General features: G+C 39.6%; 1 protein-coding gene across 3 annotated transcripts in view; it reads left to right on the forward strand.

Annotated features, from left to right (window-relative positions):
- Nucleotides 1–23196, forward strand: part of adam11 (ADAM metallopeptidase domain 11) — a 162959-nt gene that overhangs the window by 3917 nt on the left and 135846 nt on the right. For all 3 annotated transcript variants that reach the window (XM_051666956.1, XM_051666957.1, XM_051666954.1), the window contains exons 3-6: nucleotides 11033–11109; nucleotides 11207–11273; nucleotides 16091–16173; nucleotides 16920–16983. In XM_051666956.1, coding sequence (XP_051522916.1) covers nucleotides 11033–11109; nucleotides 11207–11273; nucleotides 16091–16173; nucleotides 16920–16983 — 291 coding nt within the window. The remainder of the gene's footprint in view (nucleotides 1–11032; nucleotides 11110–11206; nucleotides 11274–16090; nucleotides 16174–16919; nucleotides 16984–23196) is intronic.

Genomic DNA, 23196 nt, shown 5'->3' on the forward strand with positions numbered 1-23196 from the left:
ACAAAAAAGAGTATGTCATGACCCATTTAAAGCTGAGATACTGTATTACACATAATCCCATGGTGAAATGAATCTGTTAATTCTCATGAAGCAAGATACGTGATGACATGCTTGTGGATCTTACTCGTTCCTCAAACAGGCTGCACGCACAAAGCCCAAAGATGAGCATTGTGTGAGGTGAGTGAGGGCTGAAGTTATGCCATTTTTCTTCCTTATTGGTAAACTTCAGTATTTCAACAAGTTTAAAAATCATCGTGAAGTTGTTAGCTGCTCATAAACTGCTCGGCTCCACATAATATCTCTCACTCTCTGGGACCAAGTCATTGTTTTGCAAGTCACAAGTAAGTCTCAAGTCTTTGCATTCAAGTCTTAAGTCAAGTCCCAAGTCAAGACGGCAAGTCCCAAGTCAAGACAGGCACGTCCAAGTCAAGTCCCAAGTCCTCAACTTTAAGCATCAAGTCAGAAACAAGTCATTAGTGCTCTTTGCCCAAATAAGTGTCCAAGTATTAATTACTATAGTAATTACGCCCTCCATAGTATCAGCACATTTTAGCACAATGTGTGGACTTTTCAGATGAGCCCACACCCACCATAGTAAAAATGTCATACTTTATGTTAAATTAACGATCTGGAACTATATGTGACACCATCTAACCATCTTAAATACGGGACAAATCGTGCCCCATATTGATTCGATATGGGATTCTATATTTTACGGGACGGGTAGAACAACCCTAACTTTGTTGGTCCACAGTGCATCTTTTAGCTGGTTTCAGCAATGAGGCATGCAAAATAACTCACGACAAAACTTTAGTTTCTGTTCACTGAGCTCTGTGAAACTAAGTAGCTAGTTAGCTAACCCAGCTAATATGATAAGTTAAATACTACTGAACCATAGCTGATGTGTTGCAGTTAACCATATCAACTTACCTCTCTCTGTGGGTTTTCAGATGCCTCACAAAACTAGATGTTGTTGATGAAGCTTCTGTAATTTTTGAACCACAGGTTCTACATGTTGCAATCCTTTTGTTGCCTTCGATATTGTATTCTTTATATCCAAATTAATTCACCTTTGGTATCATTTTGTCTTTCATCTTTGAATGCACAATCTTCAAACTTGGTCCTCCTGCTCTCGTGGAAGTTGATTGGTTGGTTCTCTGATTGGTTGAATGTGGAGCGTGAAAATGCAGATTTGAAAATCAAACTTTTCAAATTTTAAAGCTGAGTATCTCAGCTTTAAAATCAAAAATGTTTATTGGGGAAATGAATCGTTGATTTGCTGCACGTTTTTAAATGCACAGCTCTGGTCTTTGGTTTTAGAAGGTATGAAGTGTTTCCAAGTCAGAGGGCTCGAGTCAAAATCAAGTCGCAGTCATTGTTGTCAAAGTGTAAGTCGAGTCGCAAGTCTTCTTTGATTATATCGAGAGATAATAATTGCGACGTCCAAGTCAAGTCCAAGTCATGTGACTCAAGTCCACAACCCTGCTCTCAACTAATGCGAACGGTGACCATACAAGCATCAACGATTTCTATAAAAATTTTCCCAACAGAAGAAAATTGGTCGAGAGGTCGCACTTTGTATGCCCATCCTTAGTGGAGAACTGTTATAATTTTTTTAGTGATCAATTCATAAAATTATCACATTTATTATCATTACCTTACTATTATTATTTATTAATATTATTATAATTAACCCCTCCACGCAATCCTAAATATACTGAATATACAGCATTGTGAAAACTGTTTCTAAGCCAGTCTCTACAATAAAACCAAGCCCGTCCATGCATATGCAATGGAAACTTCTGTCAGACCATAGAGCAGAGAGAGAGTATTGGCACTAAGCCCTTTACAGGGAGCTGAAGTGCACATTAAAGGTTATACTTGTAAGTGTATACTTTAATGTGATATCAGTTTCTTGCTGTGGAGGAGAGTGCAATATAATTGTTGGGTAAAGATGCCCTTTTGACATGTACTATAATTGGGTGTCTTACTTTTGCTGCTATAGATCCATAGACACTGTGTGAATCAGTTATGTTTTTGTGTATCATGAGAAGCTTTAAAGAAATTAGTTGTCTTTGAATTTGGGGTCAAATGTTATGGATTCTATATAGAACTTATGGATTACATATGATTATACTAATTATATTATTTAAATACGAATATATAAATATATTATAATTAGAGCTGTCGGTTTAACATGTTAATTTAGTGTGATTATATATCTGAAAAATAATGCGTAAAAAAATGAACGCAATTAATCATGCCTGTACCTAAATTCCCTAATAAGGAATGTTCCTACCGTCAAAGCAATTCTATCTTGATGTACAGCGTCAGCGCTCCAGCTGACTGCCCCCTACAGGCAACATGCCTCGTCAAACCAGCGAGAGCAGGCAGCACAGCTTTCAACAGATGAGCTTTTGCACTAAAAGACACCTGGACCGAGCACAACAGGATGCAGGAATCTCGAGACACGTTTCAAACTACATTAAACTTGACACAATATACACTCACTGAGAATTTTATTAGGAACACTATGGCCTTAATAAAGTGCCCGACGTGGTCTTCTGCTTTTGTAGCTCATTCGCCTCAAGGTTCGACTTGTGCATTCTGAGATGTTATTCTGCTCACTAAAATTGTACAGAGTGGTTATCTGAGCAACCGTAGACTTTCTGACAGCTTGAACCAGTCTGGCCCTTCTCCGTTGATCTCACTCATCAAAAAGCCGTTTCTGTCATATATATATATATACACACACCAATGAGCCAAAATATTATGACTACTCACAGGTAAAGCAAATAACGTTGATAACAAGGCCACATGTCAAGGTCTGGGTAGATTAGATGGTAAGCGAACAATCAGTTCTCGTAGTCAACGTGTTGAATACAGGAGAAATGGGCAGGAGTAAATACAGTACTTGAGCGACTTGACAAGGGCCAAATTGTTATGGCTAGACAACTGGGTCAGAGAATCTCTGAAACGGCAAGACTTGTGGGGTGCTCCCGGTCAGCAGTGGTGAGTACCTTTCGACAGTGGTACGAGGAGAGACAAACCACAAACTGGTGACAGGGTGTTGGGCGCCCAAGGCTCATATATGCGCAAGGGCAATGAAGGTTATTCCATCTGGTCCAAACTGACACAAGGTCTACTGTGGCACAGGTCACAGAAAATTTTAATGATGGTTACGGGAGGAATGTGTCACAACACACAGTGCGTTGCACTCTGTTGCGTATGAAGCTGAGTCCCCATGATGACCCCTGCGAGCGTCGGAACTGGACCTTGGAGCAGTGGAAGATGGTCGCCTGGTCTGATGAGTCCCGTTTTCTTTTACATCATGTGGATGGCCGTGTACATGTGCGGCATTTACCTGGGGAAGTGATGGCACCAAGATGGACTGTGGGAAGATGACAAGCCGGTGGAGGGAGTGTGATGTTCTGGGCAATGTTCTGCTGGGAAATCCTGGGTCCAGCCATTCAAGTGGACGTCAATTTGACACGTGCCACCTACCTAAACATTGTTGCAGACCAGGTACACCCCTTCATGGCAATGGTATTCCCTGATGGCAGTGGCCTCTTTCAGCAGGATAAAGCGCCCTGCCACACTGCACACATTGTTCAGTAATGGTTTGAGGAACATGATGAAGAGTTCAAGGTGTTTCCCTGGCCTCCAAATGTCCCAGATCTCAATCCGATTGAGCATTTATGGGATGTGCTGGACCAACAAGTCCGATCCACGCCAGATCCACCTCACAACTTACAGGACTTGAAGGATCTGCTGTTAATGTCATGGTGCCAAATACCACAGGACACCTTCAGGGGTTTTGTTGAGTCCATGCTTCGGCAGGTCTGCGCTGTTTTGGTGGCACGTGGAGGACCAACAGCATATTAGGCAGGTGGTCATAATGTTTTGGCTCATCAGTGTATACATATGATGTACGGCATTTGAGGCATTTGGGGTCCTTTCTCGTATACTGTATATTGCTATGTGCAATTAATTGAGATTAATTAGATTAATTAATTGGCACGTCATGTAATTAATTCGATTTAAAATTTTAATCGATTGACAGCCCTAATTATATGATTACTTAATTTCTTACATTAATAAATTTTTAATGTCATATTAACATTAATACAATTATTACATTAATATATTATACTATTTATTTTATAATTATATTTTATTTATAACATATGTGTGCATTTATCAACCATATTATAATAGATGGAACAAATTACTAATACTAAGCAAACTGTAAGCAGCTGTCACTGTTCAGTCACTTTTCATTGTACAAATGTTAGAATTTAGTGTTTTAACTCAAGTTTTAGTGTCTTGAAGACGCAATTACTTTTGACAAATCTGTTTAAAATGATCCATACTCAACACACTACACTGCACCAAGACCACTGTCATATCGACCAGTGAAACATAGAATAAAAAGAACTAACCTGTTAACAACTGTACCTGTAAACATTCGATCACTATTTTTATTGGTGAATTTGAAGTATCAATGCAGTTTGTTAAAGAGTGATATTTATGCTGTAGGTAGCGTTTTGTATCTGCGCTTGTGAAGTTGGTATTAATGCGCAACTGAAACATCAAACTCCATTAAGAGTAATGTCTAGATCTGAAGAGAAGTGAACTATGCACAAATCACATCCAAATATACAGTACGAATGAATCTCACATGCTTCCATGATCTTCTAACATGTTGAAGGATCACCTCATTAATATTTAACACAAGGAGGAGAAAGTGCACAGTAAAGAGAGCAGGCAGCTTAGTTTACTGTGTATAAGAGCTAAGGAGATGTGGATATAGTCTCATATCATCGAGAGGACAAGAGAGGTGTTCTATTACTTTTCTAACCGATCAGACTTATGATTTTCGCCTGGCAGATGATAGCAACAATATAGCAATAGAGACAGTCGGCAAGGAGGCCCCGCCCTGTTTCCAAAGTTACTCATTCATTCCTATGAGAAAAAGGGGTAGAAATATCCAATAGAGTTGGCAATTTTAACAACGAAAAACATGACGAACAGCTGTTGTGTAGTTTTATTTGTCACTTCAGGCAAAGTAAAAAAAATGTTTTTATCCAATCGACAAATAGCCAAAATAAGAGTGCTGTGGCTGCAAGCTGTTGAGCTGCAGAGCCACACATTTAAGCAGTGTCAGGACAGAAATCTACACTTACGATTTTCACGTTAATATTTTGTTAGTCGATTGGTAACTACAACATTTTAACAAGAAATTAATGCTAATGGGAATGTGTATACCTATATGAAATAGTGTACCTAAATATTTCACAGCAACTTCAGAAACCCTATTTATCAAACACTTTGCAAAGCCAAACTTAAAGAGTAATGTGTGTAATGAGAAATGATTGATTCATTAAAGCATGAAAAACAAGCAGTACTCCACTCCAATCATGTCAAGTTTTTTCAGGTATCTTGTCTTGTTCTCTGGGGTTACCTCATCATTATGTTTCTCCTGGGACAACTTTTGTGATGTTATTGTGATCTATTCAGTTTTAAATCCAGAATGATGTTTCCCAACCACTTTAAACCATGCATTCTCATAGGAATTAATTATTAACTATGGTAACAGGGCTTTGCCTTACCCCATGCTAACCCACGGCCATACGTGTGATGTGTTGCATCTATGTGCTAAACAAAACACTCAGAAACAACTTTGCAAACACAACACCCTGGCAAACTGAGGCTCACACATGCCCTTACATTTAAAAACACTTTCCACTTCGGCCAGAGCTTCAGCGCTTTGGATTTCGATAAGCACAGACAGAGTTTAGCTCAAGAAAGGTCAACCATACTGTTTCCGAATTCACTGTGAGATAAGAGTTTTTAGAGTTTGACGATAGCACATGTTGTAATGCGAATACACCAATAAGCCCCAAAATACATTACTATTTCACAAATATTCAGTGAAATATTCCATTTTAATTGGATGGAACAATTTGTATCAATACCTATCACTCAGCAGGGTTGCCAAAAGTGTGAGACACGCTTCCAGGCTTTGTCTCATGTTCTCACACTACCCAAATAAATCTCACACCAAATAAAAGAATCTTGCTCATATGATTTTTCCATCAGTGTGTGACTTTTTATGCCACCGAAGCAAATTTACCACCGCAACGCACATCAGCATACTTCAAAAATAGGATAACCAGAACTCTGAGATACAACAATTGTGCCACTCAACAAAACTTCACTCGATATCTCAGCGGCGACCACAAAACGCACCTCATTTAAATTCTACAGAGAATCATCTACTTTAAAGTGCTGTGGAAGAAGTCAAACCTCTCAAACTGCTAGATAGCCCCGACATTATAAACAGCACTGATGAGGTAAAGAGTAACACCACTGATCAACATCAATTACAAGGCATTTTAAAATACACATCATCAACCTTATTAAAATGTATCATTTTTATTCTGTAGTAACCCAGTGACAGAAAAGTTATAGTTTCATATTAAATCTATTAGGGGGAACCTATTTTATATATTATTATTTTATTTCATTTATTTTATCTAAATGTGTTTAGGCTATTAGTTTTTTCATAACAAATACTATAATTAATTTTTAGAATAACTTGCTATATTGACCTAACCTAGGTAATGAGGAGCCATGCATTGTGGTTATGGCATTATCATTACAAATGTCAGTTAAACAGTGGAATAATTATGGCAGGCTAAACATTCATAAGGGCAAGTACAATGTAGAATGAACGGGTTTAAACTCTGGACTAGTGGTTGACCGATATAAGCAGAGGCCGACAAATTTTCCCGTTAGGCCGATTAGTTTCTTAAAAAGTGACAGTGCCGAGAATCACCTGCTTGAATTTGAATGAGCCGTCTGAGGCATGTAAATGACCAATCACAGTTCATTTTGTTGTTAGGTGCCATCGTGTTATCACAATAATTGACTGGTTTGCAACAATGTCTCATTTAAATGATTTGGCATATCAGAGCTGCTACAGACGCAAATGAGCTCATGATGTTTACAGTGCTCAGGTGTTTTATTCTCCCTCTCTCTTCTCTCAACAGTTCCCTCTAACTGTTAACTGTCTTAGCTATTGATAAAAAGGCAAATATCAATAAAACGTCCATCATATATCATCTGCAAATATGTGGATATCTAGTTTAAACATTTAATTCACAAACCTCACAAAACTTTCGCAACTCTGTTTTCTTTCTGTGGAGTGCTCAAATATAATCATATACAAATAATTGAGTTTTATAAAAGCCTGGATCAAAACTGTGTCCGTCTGACTATCGGCAGGCGATCGGGGCTGAGTAAACTGGAAGCGGTCAGTAAACTGCTGCTCTCGCTGCATCCTCATGAGAGCGATAGAGCAACTTCAAAGTAAAAGCACTTCACGTGCGCTATGAGTAAATGTAATATTCACTGTGCACTATATATACTGTGTGTGAATTAGTAGTTCCTGTCTTTTTGTGATAAAATGTGAGTGCTAATGTGCACATACCATCTGAGGTTATTTCCTCCATATTTCCTGCAATCCCTAATGTATTACAATTTCAACAATTACTAAAATGGAAAGACTACACAGAAACCAAGAAAATGCTTTCTACCATCTAAAATACCAAAAACATTATTTCTATTACTATTTTTAAGTTAGCGTTTGAGTGAAAGTTTAAGTAAATAGCATGCTAAATAAGAGTTAATATATATTTGTAAAGAATTTATGTATATATCATTTTACTATTATATTAAATTGTGCGATATATCGGCATTATTTCGGCCACCCTGCTCTCTGAATATTGGCATCTGCCATTAAAAAACCCATATCAGTCTACCTCTAGTCTGGAACTTTGTAAATTTTAGAAGTTTCCATTTCTGTTCTAATGATATGTGATATTCAACAAACTTGCCATGTTTGACTTCCAAGAGATGACTTACTGTAAATTATTAAGAGCTTGATGAAAGGAAAACAATATTTCAGAAGGAAACAAACATTTTCACTAGTCCCAGCTCAGAAAAGTGATCTACTCATGGGTACAGTCAGAACAATATAACTAGCCCTATAAAAATAAGATATCATTTAATTCAGTTAGTTAAGTTTGATTTCCCATTGCATTTTAAAGTAAAAAATGGTAAAATTCAAAAGGTTCCAGATTTCCAATGTAAACATTAAATTCAATGTTAATTAGTCATTAGTATCCGTGTATCATTACACAGATGTGTAATGATACACGAATCATTGCATTTCATATTCAATTAGGAATTCAAAATTGAAAAAAAAAAAAAAGACATTTCATTACTCGTTTGCAAAACCAATATTAAAAAAGAAATAGTGACTTGTTTTTCGTAATCTTGGTTTAATTCTCAGGTTATAAATAGGAAATTGGAAAAATAGCCACAGGATTGAATATGAAATGAACTAATGATACATGGATTTACACTGATTAATTAGGTCCGTGTATGTTTTGATTTTCAAATAAAAAAATAAATAAATGGAGAAACGAGAAAACAAGAATACAGCTTGATTGTTCTTTTTTTGACTAATGGGTAGGGTACAAGTTCAATAACACAAGTTCGGTGTATAGTAATACAAAGTATAATTGCAATCTCTATCCACTCCACATTGTGGGTTGTGCTGGGTTGCACAGCTTCGCGCGCTTTGTGAGATGTTGATAGCTGACAGCTAAATAAATCTATGTAGACTAAGGGGTAATTTTGTGTGCAGATGCGAGGGACATCAATAGGCTATTTCTAAAACAGACAACTTATATTTCTTTGCCAATTTGCGTATAGGTTGCCATACCCATGTCTACACAGAAGAAAGTTGGCATGGACCCCTGTCTAGACCCTGCCCTGGCTAGTACGGTTTGTGTCACAGGCACTCCTTAGTTCGGTTGTTTGATGAGAGAGAGATAATATGTAGTTGCAATAAAGTTTGAGCAGCCGATTGAACATTTTGAGAATCCGTACAACTGTATTAGCAGTGGACTTTATTCTGTCGCAAGGCATAGAGGAAGAACTGATGAGGGTGCGAGTTGACCAATCAGTGAAAAGGGGTGTTTCATGCCCACCCACATGTGCAAATCAAATATTCAAGCTGTTTATCAATTTCCTACCCACAACTAAAAAACTGAGCAATCAAGCCAAATTCTTGATTTTTAGAGAAAAAATAAAATAAAATAAAATAAATAAATAATAAATGCGTCATTTTCACGTTTCTCCTTATTTCTTTTCAAATTGAAAATCAAACTATCAAAACGTACACAGACCTAATTAATTGCTATTATGTAACTAAGAAACTTTGAGCTTGTGGGTAACATTGTACCTCAGCCACCAGCGAAGACCATTTTAGGACCCATCAAAAACCCTGGTTGTTCCATATTGTATTGGTGTTTTGAAATTGTGAATGCCAGGTTAATTGGCGTAATTGAGCACAAAGAACCCAGATTAATATTTGTCTAGTAGGATTTGATTAGGTCTTGTTGTAGTGTTAGAAATATAAGAAAATAGGACTACTAGTATCAAATACGCGCACTAGTTTCACTGCCACATTAAGGTACCGCAGGGCCCGGGGCTTGAACATTTCGACCGTACATTGACCACTGGCCATGTCATAAAAATCTCACTCCAACCAGGTAACCAAAGTTGGCAACCCTGCTATCATCACCTTTCAGTAAATGTAATTTAGCCATTTATGCTGTGGCACAACTGAATTGTTTGATTTTCCACTGCATCTTAAGCTACAAGAATGATTTTTTTTACATTCACATGCAAATAAATCTGTATATGTAACAGACAGTATATGTACAGTATATGTCACAAAGTTGTAAAACATAATTTGCTGTTGAAGATGAATAAAATGGTTTGTTGCAAAAAAGTTGGGGAAAAAACATTGTTGCCATAATCAGCATATAATTATTTTAACCTTATACAGTATGACAATAAAAGAGCCTGTGAGTTATCATGGTCACTACTGAAAGACTTTGTTGAACGATTTTTCTATTACAATAAGTGAGTGCGGATGCGCCCCCTCTTGTTGCACTGAAGTAGGTATTTGTTTTCGTGCCTTCGACCGGCAGTATCACAAGCTGATCGCATTTCACACCCACTGCATTCGTCTCCTGTAACCTGGGGTGCTTTATACACCACCTGTCTGTCAAAGGCCATTTTATACCCTCATAACCTTGAGCCACGTCTCCTGACTGCTGGTCGGAGTGCACAGTGACCCTGCTTGACCTTCAGGAATATGAGCCAAAGCCTGAACCATTCTGCCCTTGAATCGTGTCTCTTAGACTTTGATCTGTCTTGTGACAGATAGGTTTGACTTAACTATGCACAGATTTGGAAAACAGAGTAAGGCTATTTTACAATACACATCTGGCTGAACAATAATAAAAAAAATTGAAGCCATTTTTCTCAGTTCATTATTGGTGTGGTATGTATGGCAGAATACTTATGCCGATTTAAACCAATAATTACATCAAACAGCACCTGAAGAGCGACATGTTTAATTATATTTCTAATCTGACTCCACTTGTTTTTAGTTTTTAGAGGCTTTTAGTTCATGTCAGTTTTGAGGCTTACATCTATATACTAGTTAACTCTTCAAAGTTTACTCCTAAAATAATCTTTTAGAAGTTAAATAAAAAAATTCACAGTCTTTCTCTTTTGTGGGAAAGTTTTGACCCAAATGTATCGACCAAAATAATTTTTGAAATGCTCTTTAGAATGAGAAAGCCACTCCCCTTATACTACCTACCTCTGACTAGAAATAGTACTTAATGTGTTCTGCCACTGCCCTGAAATAAAAGATGGCAGTGCAGAAGAAATAGCACCTGAATCAGCAAAAAACAGCAGTGAAGAAATACTTGAAGAGAGAGATGGATTAGGGTAGTCAGAAGAGAGGAAGGATTGTCTGTCCTTCATGGCAGTATATATTGTGCCTCTTTTCAGCTTCGATATTTGCGGCTTTGAATTGAAAAAATCCTTGAAAGTATGTAACTAAAACAACTCATGTTATATGTGTTCATGTTTCTTTCAGCCGATTCATCTGGCACAGATCTCATTCCTGGTGAAGGCCTTCGGCATCTCATTCATTTTAGATCTGGAGCTCAACCAGTATGTACAGAACATATTCACTCACACTAGAGGAAACATGTATGATCCTCATTCACTGTAAGTAGCAAATTAATTACATCTGAGTGTGTGTTTGCAGCGATCTCTTGTCATCTAACTATGTTGAACGCCACTTTGATGAGGATGGGCAGCCTTTTCAGAGTCTGGTAGGGGGAAATATCACACCTCTATATTTATGGCTGTGTCCATTTTCTTTTTGTGTTAATATTATGATGTTCAAATATATCTAGTAATATTAAAGCACATTTATTGAACCAATTCTTAATTATTTGTAGTACACACTACTTAATGTAATCTCTTGAAATAATGTACTATAATACAATTTTTAATTTTATTTACCATGGTAATATTCTTATCTGTTGTTGTTAATATCATAATGATCGCATACAGTATGTCTATTAATTTTAAAGCATGTTTATTGAACAAATTAACTGTAGTTCCCTTTCAAGTCCGTCACTTCGATGCCGCATCAGTAGCTGATGCTATGGGAAACAACTCCCAGGAGTGACAATCTCTGAAGCCCTGATGCCATGTCATCGTGGGCATATAAACCGGAGCTCATCAGAATTTTTCTCTTCAGTGTCGCAATAACATCTCTCATGCTCTGGATGTCCGAATCTTCACATTGTCGTTGAATCTGCAATCAATAACAGCGAGTGGATTATTTTCTATCTCCCTGCCTGTGCTCAGACGAACAGCATATCCTTTATAATTCTTTGTTTGAAACGCTTTTGCATTGTGATTGTTGTTGTGTGTTTTAATGAGTTCAAACACATAACATAGCCATTTGCTTAATGTCGTCTTTTTCAAGATGCCGTTTTGCATATGTTTTCCACCTGCCGGGTGCGAATGCTGTTTTATATAAAGGCGCTCGTTGAGACTGATTGCTTTCACTGTAAACACATAAAACTCAAGTCATTTAACTGTCAACTTGCTTTTGTATTATACTTCTTCTGCCGGACATGGGAGGCACACGAGGATGGGAAATAGAGCGCGAAGATTTGAGGAGGATTTTTTGCCGGTCAAGACTTGCGTGCCACTTCTCCTCCATATCAAGCAGCTTTGCCCATTCAGTACAAGGCTGGGCTGAGCCCACGCTGACACAGCGCTCACTGAGATTGATTGTGTTAATTTTGATGCATAGAAACTTGAAACTCTTCGCTTTCAGCTCACTTTTGTTCTGAAAGCCGAAGCCGCTCCACTCCCGCTAAAGTCCTTGTGCGGAGGCACGCTAGGACGGGATATAGAACATGGAGAGTTGGAGGAGGACTTGTCACGGGCTTAAGTCTTGAGTCTCTCCTCTTCTACATCTAAAGCGGCTTCGCCTTTCCAGTATGGCTGTGATGATCTATGTGCTGGCAAGCATGATGCGATTATGTTCAGTGAAGATTATTATGAGGGGGATGCTATATATCATTGGCATTTATCTCTGTCAGGTCCAAGTGCGGTTTATCGCCTGGGCAGAATCCACGCTGACACAGCGCTCGCTGAGATTATGTTTATTGCGAGCAGGGGCGTGCACAGGGGTGTGGCAACAGTGGCCCAAGCTATTGCCCCTTTGCCCTTCTGGGCTAAGATGCCCCTCTGGAGAAAGTAATTTTATTTGCATACATTTTGTAGATGCTTTTTATCCAGTGCATAATTATAATAAAAATTCCTTACATTTATATAGCGCTTTTCTAGGCACTCAAAGCACTTTACATATTATAGGGGGAATCTCCTCAACCACTACCAGTGTGCAGCATCCACCTGGATGATGCGAAGGCAGCCATAGTGCGCCAAAATGCCTACCACACACTAGCTATTGGTGGAGAGGAGAGTAGAGAGATGTAGCCAATTCAGGGATGGAGATTAATAGGAGGCCATGATAGATAGGGGCCAACAGGGGAAATCTGGCCAGGACACCGGGGTTATACCCCTACTTTCTACGAGAAGTGCCCTGGAATTTTTAATGACCACAGAGAGTCAGGACCTCAGTTTAACATCTCATCCGAAAGGAGGTTAATTGTTGGTTTCTGTAAACATGTGCTTGAAGACTGTCTTGGACTGTCATGTCAGTATCATCTCTGTTGCAGGGCAGCGGAACATGAGCAACAGGGGGAGGGGTCCTAAGTGGGTCCAATGCTTGACACTTGAGTGGGTCCAAATGCGTAAAAAATGTGCATTAGTTCATGAAGTGAACGGTCTTATCATAAAGCTTGCTTTCTTTGAAAGCTGATGCCAGTCCTCTCTCTTCCCTATATCTAATGAGGACAGGATATGGAGCACAGAGAATTTGAGGATGATTTGTCTCAGGCTTGAGCCTTGCGTCTCTCCTCTTCTCCATCTCTAGCAGCTTCACCCTATTCAGTGCGCCCATGGTGATTTGCGGTGCGCTCTGCTATACCCGCTAAGGTGTGACACTTCTCGTGATTTCCCCTAGCCAGGAGGAAAATGGGACAAGTGGCCTTTGAGATGGTCACTTTCAGTGCCTGTTTTACTGTTGTTGGTGATGTGTCAGAACACTGCTATTACGCAACAGGGGGATTTAAGGCATACACAGTGCTTTATTCAGGCCAAGCCAGATGAAGTGGCCCTTTCGCTTCCCCACGTTCTTTCATGTTCAGGTAGCCCCTTGTCGCAGGCCATTCTTGAGATTCGCCTTTGAGGGGAATGCATATCAGTTCAAATTAATGCCCTTCGGCTTGTTCCTGGCTCCCCTCACATTTATGAAATGTGTCGATGTGGCAAATGCTCCAATGAGGCGAAGTGCTGTCCATGTATTGAACTACCTTGACAATTGGTTGCTTTTAGCACAACCCAAGGAACAAGCGGGCAAGCACTGGGATCTGGACAATTTGGGCCTCAAAGTAAATTGGGCAAAAAGTGTGTTGGTGCCCAGTCGGCAAGTTTCCTTCTTGTAATGAAACTTGACTCGTTGGCCATTTTGGAGCATCTGACCAATGAACGCACTTAGTCTGTACTCCGGTACTTGACGAGTTCAAGCTGGGGGTAGCCCTACAGCTGTGACAGTTTCAGGTGGTTTTGGGTTTGACAGCTGCCACGGCTGCTGTAACCCTTCTGGGTTTATTAAATATGAGGCCTCTCCAATGTTTGGTCAACAACATTGAGAGTCTCTCATCACATGTGGCGACATGGTCAACTAACACACCATTGTAAGTTGCTCTAGCTATGAGGAGAACACCCACATTCTATGAGAAGGCCGTTGTGCTCGGCCGAGTGGCCAGACACAAAGTTGTCACGACGGACACATCCATCACAGGCCTGTAAGCCCTGTGCAACGGTTGTCAGGTCTTCCGCACCTGTACTACGGCTTAGGTGAAGAGTGTGTCCTTAGAGGACATTTGTCTAGCTGCAGGCTGGGCTTCCTCTTATACCTTTGCCAGGTTTTTGAAGTCTTTGATGTCAACTTTTATGTCTCTTATCAATATCTAGCAGATACTGCAGCTTAAAATACAGTATCTTGGCATTGTACCAGATATCAACCAGTTGTCATTCAAGTCTCATATCGATTACATTGTTTTTAAACTCAAAATAAATTTTGATTTGTATTTCAGAAATAAATCGTCCTTTTCTGTTAGTGCCAGAAAGTACCTAGTGTCTCAACTTTTCTACCCATACATGACAATTGTAATTTATTGTACAGTACATGCATGCCCCAGGGAAATATTTTAAAAGTCTCGACACTCTTTTTCATAGCAAATTACATTTAATTACTGGTTGTGGTTATCAAACGCATCACTGCACTCTATATATGCCAAAGCTGAGCCGCCTCTGGACATACTAAGGCACTCACATTGGTAGCTGTTTCAATTTATAAATCAATTTGTGACCTTTACATGCATTTACATATCATCTAATATTGTAGTACAAAAAATTAACAACAAAAATTTTGAACTTACTGTTTTCCATATTAGATGGGAAATGGGTAAAAATGGTTTTAAGTTAATGCCCTAACAACATGGAACAACTTACAGGAAAAGCTACCTTTGCTTCCTCCATTGGCTGAATTTATGGCACTTATAAATTACCTTGAGTATAGACAAGTTGGAAATTGTCTCGGTGATATTTGACTGCAGATGCTTATGCTTTTGTTTTATCCTCTGCTTGATTTATGTAACATTTAGGTGCTCTTTTTTTTTTTTTATTTTGGTTTGTTTGTTTGTCTGTTACATGTTACCTTGTCATTGTGTTCCTTGCTGCCTTCTCGGCAAGGTCACTCTTGTAAAATTTTAAATCAGTAAGTTTTATCCTGATTAAATAAAGGTTGCTAATTAAATACCACTCAGAACACCTTAGCAACCGCATAGCAATGCCCTTGCAACCACTTTAGAACACTGTAGCTTCTCCATAGCAACCCGCTAAAAACCACTCAGAACACCTTAGCAACTGAATAGCAATGTTCCGGCAACCACCCAGAACACCTTAGCATTGTGGAGCAAGTTATGCATAATCTGATATCTGACCCAAAGCAATCTCTTACCATCATGTGTTACAGACGTTGGAAGAGTGGTTGATGAATATTAATGAAAGAATGTTGCCATGTTAACTGTCATATTCAAGAATTGTTAATTATACAATCATTTCACTTTGAAATTTTGAGATTTTCAGATTGTGTTGTATGTGAGATGTTTTTTTATTAGTATTAAAGAGATAGTTCAGCCAAATCTGAACATTCTATCATCATTTACTCGCCCATATGTTGTTCTGAACCTGTATGAATTTCTTTCTTCAGTGGAACACAAAAGGAGATGTTAGGCAGAATGTTAGCCTAAGTCACCACTCACTCTTACTGTACGGCAAAAAGATGCCATGAAAGTGAGTGACACTAACATATTGCTTAACATTTTCTTTTTGTGTTTCACAAGTATTAATAATGTTTTATGAGTGTTCATGAGGTTTTTGTGAGTAATTGTGATGTTTTAATTTTAACTCAAGTATTAATGATTGTTTTTATGCTCAGGGTGGAGAGCACTGTTACTATCATGGTCATGTGAGAGGAGTTCAGAGGTCATGGGCGGCAATTTCCACCTGTCATGGCCTTCAGTGAGGAACAACTCTTTATCTGCACAAATCATGCTGTCCAAGATAACATTAGACATCTCTCTCTCGCTCTCTCTCTCTTTCACACACAAACACACACACACATACACACAAGTTTTACTCTTTTACCATGGCTGTATTCACGCAAGTATTACCATGTATCTTTGGAAATGTACCATGGTAATAACATGGATTTTGAACATGTAACATGATACCATGTTTGATAGTATAATACTGTTTTTTTTTTTTTTTTTTACATTTACAGTATCATGGTTATATCATGGTTATTTTAGATGTACCATGATGAAATCATGTTTTATCTGACATATACCATGATTTTTTTAAGTACCTTGGAGTACCATGTTTTATACAATTCTGAATGAATAGGTTAAACATTTGATCCCATGATATATGTCAAGTACTATGTTATTACTATTTAATACCATCATTGTACCATTGTACCACCACTCTACACCACTCTACTTTAAGGAAATACTACATTTCTTATTTTTTTGTATGAAATATTCTTCTGTTTGGATCAAATGAGACAGACAACTGAGCCAAAGTTTTTTTCTTTGACTAAATAATTAATAATATTTTATAAATATACTTTAAAATCATACATCTCACTGTGTAAAGCGCTTTGAGTGTAGTGTCAGAAAAGCACTATAGAAATGTAACGTTCATTCATTCATTCATTGGAATTCTGCATGTTTGAAGACTACATTGAGATGTTGTTGTGTCTACAGAGGGATGTTCTTTGATGGAAATTTCTCATATGGCATCGAGCCGGAGCACAACAGCCACTCGAAGGTGAGTTCTGGTGAAAGTTAGTATGCATCTAAAATATTCATCTCTAATTGTCTCATGATCTGTCACTCAATCTGTCTGTCTGTCTGCCGTGTGGAAAAATCAACAGATACACAATCCTGTTAAACGAGACGCAGAGCAGAATATTACTGACAGAAATATATGTGACGAATAAGTTACAGTGATTGACAGGTGAATTAGCTGACGGCTGTATGTGGGATGGAGGTGATGAGCAGGAGGAGAAATGTGAGAGAGATAGAGTGAGAAACACACGAGACAGAGCAGATTAAAATGTACTATTAACAGCTCTGCATTATCATATTAAGACCTGCCAAGAACATGTGACCTCATATTTCACCCCAAAATAAGAGACAAATTAGAAATTATATTTTGCATAAGGAAAATGAAGACTGTTTTGAGCACCGTTAAGATTTTTTGTGATTGATGCCATGGCTCTATCACATTTGGTGGCCGAACCCTCTCGACTGGATGAACGGTTCTTACCGAGCCGCTGTAATCGAGTATTACATTGTCTGGGGCTATTCTTTCCTGAGCTGCAACTGGGAAAGACATGGCACTCACCGTACTCATCGAGAACTCATGTCTCCGGTGCAGTGGCCTTCACAACTCTGGATCAAGTTGAGCTTAAGAGAACTACCAGGTGGATCTGCTAAAGGACATGGATGAGAACAGTCCAACCCCAAGTCCTTACAAGAGCTGCATCATTCCACAGATTTGGCGCTCCAGGCTACCAAGATCACTGCTCAGGCCATCGGCAGATCTATTGGTAGCTTGCTGTGCATTGAGCGCCATATAAGGCTCAATTTGTCAGATCTGAGCGCCAAGTAAAAGCCTGTCTTGCTTGATGCCCTGGTGTGTTAGCAGGGCCTGTTCACTGTTGATGCTTTCACAGAGAGGTTTTATTTGGCTAAGAAGCAATTACTGGCCTAAAGACACATCCTGTTGAAGCGGAGTAGCTCTGTAGCCCAGCCGGTTTGCTCACGCTCTCTCTCGGGGGATCATCCAGCCAAACAGAGCACTGCCAGTGCTAACCAAGTTCCTTCCTGTAAAGGGGTGTCAGAGGCACCAGTGAGAAAGCAACCTCAGCAGCCTGGACCCAAGTGGAAGGTGGCGCTTCCTGGAACTCGTCCCAGCAGTAAAATTCCTTCTGGGTGGGACAAGGGTTCCTGATTGTTTGACACCTACGAAGCAGGGTTCTATACACATGGAAGGGGCAGAACACTTCTCCGTGTCCACGCAACATTTCCAGAGGGTGGGCGGTGCTCAAACCGCAATGGTCTCAGACCAGCCCTGTGTCCTCACACATGCTATTTGGGAATGTGACGTGGTCTTCCAGGGATCACAAGCTGGGTGCTGAACACAGTCTAGAGAGGATATGTGCTTCAGTTCGTGAGGTGGCCCCCTCGCTTCAATGGTGTTCTTTCCTCCACCATACCGCTGCGTACTACACAAATTCTATGCAACAATTCTAAAGATGCGATAGAGAGTGTACAACATGGCAAAGAACAGAAAGGCTTTTATAGCTTTTCTGATCACCAAATAGAGCGGTAGGTTGCGACCCATACTGGAATTGAGACCCATGAATCTGACACTCAGGAAGTCTCTGTTTTAGAGACTAAAACTAAGTTGCTGACTTAGAGACAGATCCTGCCTTATGTCTGCCCTCTGGACTGATTTGTATCAATTGACCTAAAAGAAACATACTTTCATGTGCAGACTGTCACTCGACACAGGCCATTCTTGAGATTCGCTTTCGTCAGTACTACATTCCAGTTCAAGGTCCTACCTTTGGGTTGTCCCTGGCTCCTCGCACATTCACGAAATGTTTTGATGCAATGCTCGCAATGCTGAAGCTGTGTGCCCTACGTGTTTTGAATAACTTTGATGATGGGTTGCTGCTAGTGTAGGGCTTTACTGGTTGTTTAGATCAGTGTTACTATCAGAAATAATTAATAATTATTTATTTAGTTATTAATTAATATTTAAATTAATTAATTGAATCTAACTCATTAAAACCTCATATGGGCTCCAGTAAATGTAGTGCACTACGTTTAGGAGCGGGTTTGGTTATTAGCAATTATTAATAATTATCAAAGATAATTATTAATTATTAAAATCAATAGAACATTGATGAGAATCAATGTCAGTTTTTTTAATCCTTTAAATCAACAATTATCAAAGAGAATCACTAATCATTAACATCGATGAAACATTAATTAAAATTAACACTAGCTTATTGATCCTTCAAATTCAACAATCATCTAAAATAATTATCAATTATCAAAAATCAATAGAATATTAATAAGGATTAATAATGCTGGGGCACCACCCTGGAATCAGGGACTAATAACCAGATAGTATAACAGTCTCAATATTAGATTGTTTTCTTAGGAAAATCGACATCCGAAGAATATCGATTTTCGGGAAAAAAAACAATGAATGAAGGTTTGAATCCGAGCACTGACATCCCGTCAGCATGTGACAAAGGTGTATGCAAAACAAACCAAAACACTTCTCTTTGAAATATAACAAAGTTTATTTATGCAGTAATACCAATTAATAATTAATACAATGCAGTCAATAAACTTCCGACTTACAACTACAAACTAAACAGTGATATGATTAGATATGGAAACCAAAATAATCCTATAACACATGAGGGTGTGTGTGTGTGTGTTTGTGTGTGTGTAAGGAGGGACACGCACAAAATGGCGGACGTGACTCTCATGGAGAGTATGCAGAGAATATGGCCGCGAATGTGGGCGGAGAGAAACCAGTCAATGGTGTCTACCAGTTTACCGCATGTACGATAGCTTAGGGACAAAGCTGAGCTTTATCACGAAGCTATCTACTAGCCAAAAATGTGTGCAAGAATGTTTGTGAGGGGTCGCGCATGTGTGTGTGTGGTTAGTACGAGAGAGAGAGAGAATAAAGTGGCGGCCCCAAAGCCGATTTCATGATCGTGGGAGAGAAAGCAGCTGTTAGTTTATCACTCAGAGTCACGGTGGAGGGCTCGTAAACCGCCCCGCGGTCTTTGATTCTTTAATGGATAAACTCAGTGTGCCGGTCTCACCCGCGATGGCAGAAATGCACAACAGTCCAATGTGGTTGGACTACAACACAGCAAATCTCATTCGTGATAATTAATACCTTGAGTATTAATCGCAATGAGCGGACACGTGGTCCGTAAGCTGTACAAGCAATAACCTTGATACACAAGAATAACACACTATAATATTCTATCTCTGCCCAGACGTAAACCTCTTACTTGAATCGCATGAGGACACAGCTAGAATGTGTGTTCATCCATCCTTTCACTCAGACTCGGTTCCTCGAGGCTCGGGTGATGACGGGAGGCCGTTTCCTCACTCTGTCGGCGGATGGTACGGCTGCTGATTCTCGGCAGGCTGGCAGAGAAATCAGCGATATTGACTTGATTGAAGATGGAAGAGAAATCTTTTATCTCTTCACTTCTGCAGGCAAACGGATGAAGATGCAGATTGCTCGGCGGTCTCCTTCGGATCCGTTAGAGTGTTCGGTGGAACACAGACTAATCTCAACTCGTCCAGCGAGATAGAGATTGTATGGCCACAGTTTCAAGTCAGACGTTACTTCCTTGTGCCACGAGGCTACACCTGAGAGTAGCGATGAGCTGTGTCTACGCACGGCAGGCAAAGTTGCTGGAAGAAAATCCCGGAAGCATTTCAGAGGTATTTCTACTCCTGATGATGTCATGGTTGAGGTGCATTCTGTTGTGTGCCTCATCCAATAGGAGCTGAGAGTTCGATCCTTTAGTGAGCAAGGCTTCATGAGATTTGTAGTCTGTTTTGGACACCCTTTGTTTGATTTTGGTGCGGTTTTTATCAGTAAGATTTATGACTTGGTATGTGGGCCTGAGTTAGGTTTTACGACTGTGTTAGGCCTGCCTTTGTCTTCTATCTGAATACATGAGTCAATCAGAGGCACAGACATGCAAGCACAGGAATCTGTTGCTCAAGCATTTTGGGCAGTTGGGCCTCAGGGTCAAATGGACAATGGGTCAAATGGTCCCCAGTTATCAAGTTTCCCTCCTAGGAATGAAACTCGACTCGGTAGTCATGTCGGCGCACCGGACCTGTTAACGTATTCAGTCCACGAGATGGCTGTATGCCTTAAAAGATCACACATGAGGTGTTCCTCCTGAAGTGAGGACCCAATTCATTGCCCTGTGCAGACAAAACTCTGCTTTCTGCAAGAGCGGTTGGATGTAGGACTCACTCCCCCTGTTCAAAGTATAAGTCGCTGCCATAGCAAAAACGCATTACCTCTGAGGGCTTGTCTTTAGGCAAACATCCTTTGGTCAGCAGATGTATGCATGGTGCGAGATGACTAAGACCCTTTGGCTCGCTACCATCCCTGTCTGAGAATTAGCGCTGACGCTGAACATGCTTATGGGTTCCCCGTTTGAGCCACTAGAGGTGGTAAGCTTACGCATACTCCCTTTGAAGACTGTGCTGCCACTCTCTTTGTCATCAGTCAAACATACTGGGGACCTTCAGGCCTTTTCGGTCAGCAACTCTTGTTTAGAGTTCAGACTGGGCCTTTCAAAAGCCATTCTCAAGCTTAGAGGGGATTATGAGCCCAAAGTGCTGGGTCTGTCACTAAAAGATATATGTTTGGCTGCAGGTTGGGCTTCTCCTTTGCCAGTTTTTATAACCTGCATGTATCTTCCCTTTCTTTCCAGATTTTCACTGAAAAAGAGGGTTGACTGTTCAGTGTTCACTAACCAGTTGGTTAGTGTCATTGTATTGGGTGTAAAGTAAAAAAACAACGGTCTCTCTATTTCCACTGGTGTGAATGAGAGCATGTGAGCAATGTTTCACTACCCTGTTGGCTAGTGTCAATGTACCAAAGCCGTTGGCCAGGTGCTTGACCGTCCAGCTAGTGGGCATTGCCCTATCAGTAACATGCCATTATGGTATATGACTCCCACAGTGTCAGCTATTAATGCAGCGACCGACTTGAAAGGGAATGTCTCACTTACTGATGTAACCTTGGTTCCCTGAAAGAAGGAAACTAAACACTGTGTAGCTGTGCCGCACTACTGATTTTTTGCTGTTAAGGGACCGAGAGATGTGTTCTCCTTCCTTCAGTCAGAAAATCCTGATGGTGTGGTGCTGGGCTCTGGCTTATACACGCAATGACACATGCATAGGACGGAGCACCAAGCATCACCAGCCAATCAAATTGCTGTGAGGGTATAGGGTTTCAAGGTCGCCGGCCCTAGGAAGAGCTCCCACAGTGTCAGCTACTGATGCAGCGTCTCGTTCCTTCCTTTCAGGGAACTAAGTTATTAGAGACATTAGAAACATTTTTTTTAAATATTTTTGGTTTTCTTTAATTAATAGATGTTTTTATAGTTATCAGTAGTGGTCAACTGATATATTGCGGAGGCCAATAAATTGGCAGGTATTCTGAATTTTGTAATTATCCGCATCGGCAGATACATTTTCCTATTTGGCCGATATGTTTTTTAGGGCCGCGAAGGCACTGAGAATCGCCTGCTTGCATGTTTAGCATCTGACACATGTAACCGACCAATCACAGTTTGTTTTTACGTGCCATCGTGTTACTACAATAATAGACCGGTGTGCAACACAGTCTCATTTAAATGGTCCGCATATCAGACACGCCATAGACACGCATGAGCTCATAAAGTTAAAGTGCTTTCGTGTTTCACTCTCCCTCTCTCTCCTCAACAGTTCCCTGTACCTTTTAACTGTCTTGTCTAATGATAAAAAGGCAAATATCAATTAAACTAATATTATAAACCATCTGCAAATATGTGGATCTCTCATTTAAACAGATATAATAAACAAACCTCACAAAACTTTCGGAAATCCAGAGTCCAATTCCAATTTTTTTTTAAGATAATTTTTTATCTTAACAATTTGTTTTACTAAATTACAATTTTGTGTAAAATTGAGTAAATATAGTGCTAAAATAAGTGTTTATTTATTTTCTAGTAATTTTATGTTTATGTTATACTATATTAAATTGTGTGATATATTGGCATTGTACCGGCCTATCGGCCAACCTGCTCTCTGGATGTCGGCATTGGCCATTAAAAAAAACATTTCGGTCGACCACTAGTTATCAGCATATTGGTGTGCATTTAAACACACTTGTTGGTGAGGAGAAACTATGGCTGTGAAT

Source organism: Myxocyprinus asiaticus, chromosome 32, assembly GCF_019703515.2.
Source record: "Myxocyprinus asiaticus isolate MX2 ecotype Aquarium Trade chromosome 32, UBuf_Myxa_2, whole genome shotgun sequence".
Classification (NCBI taxonomy): domain Eukaryota; kingdom Metazoa; phylum Chordata; class Actinopteri; order Cypriniformes; family Catostomidae; genus Myxocyprinus; species Myxocyprinus asiaticus.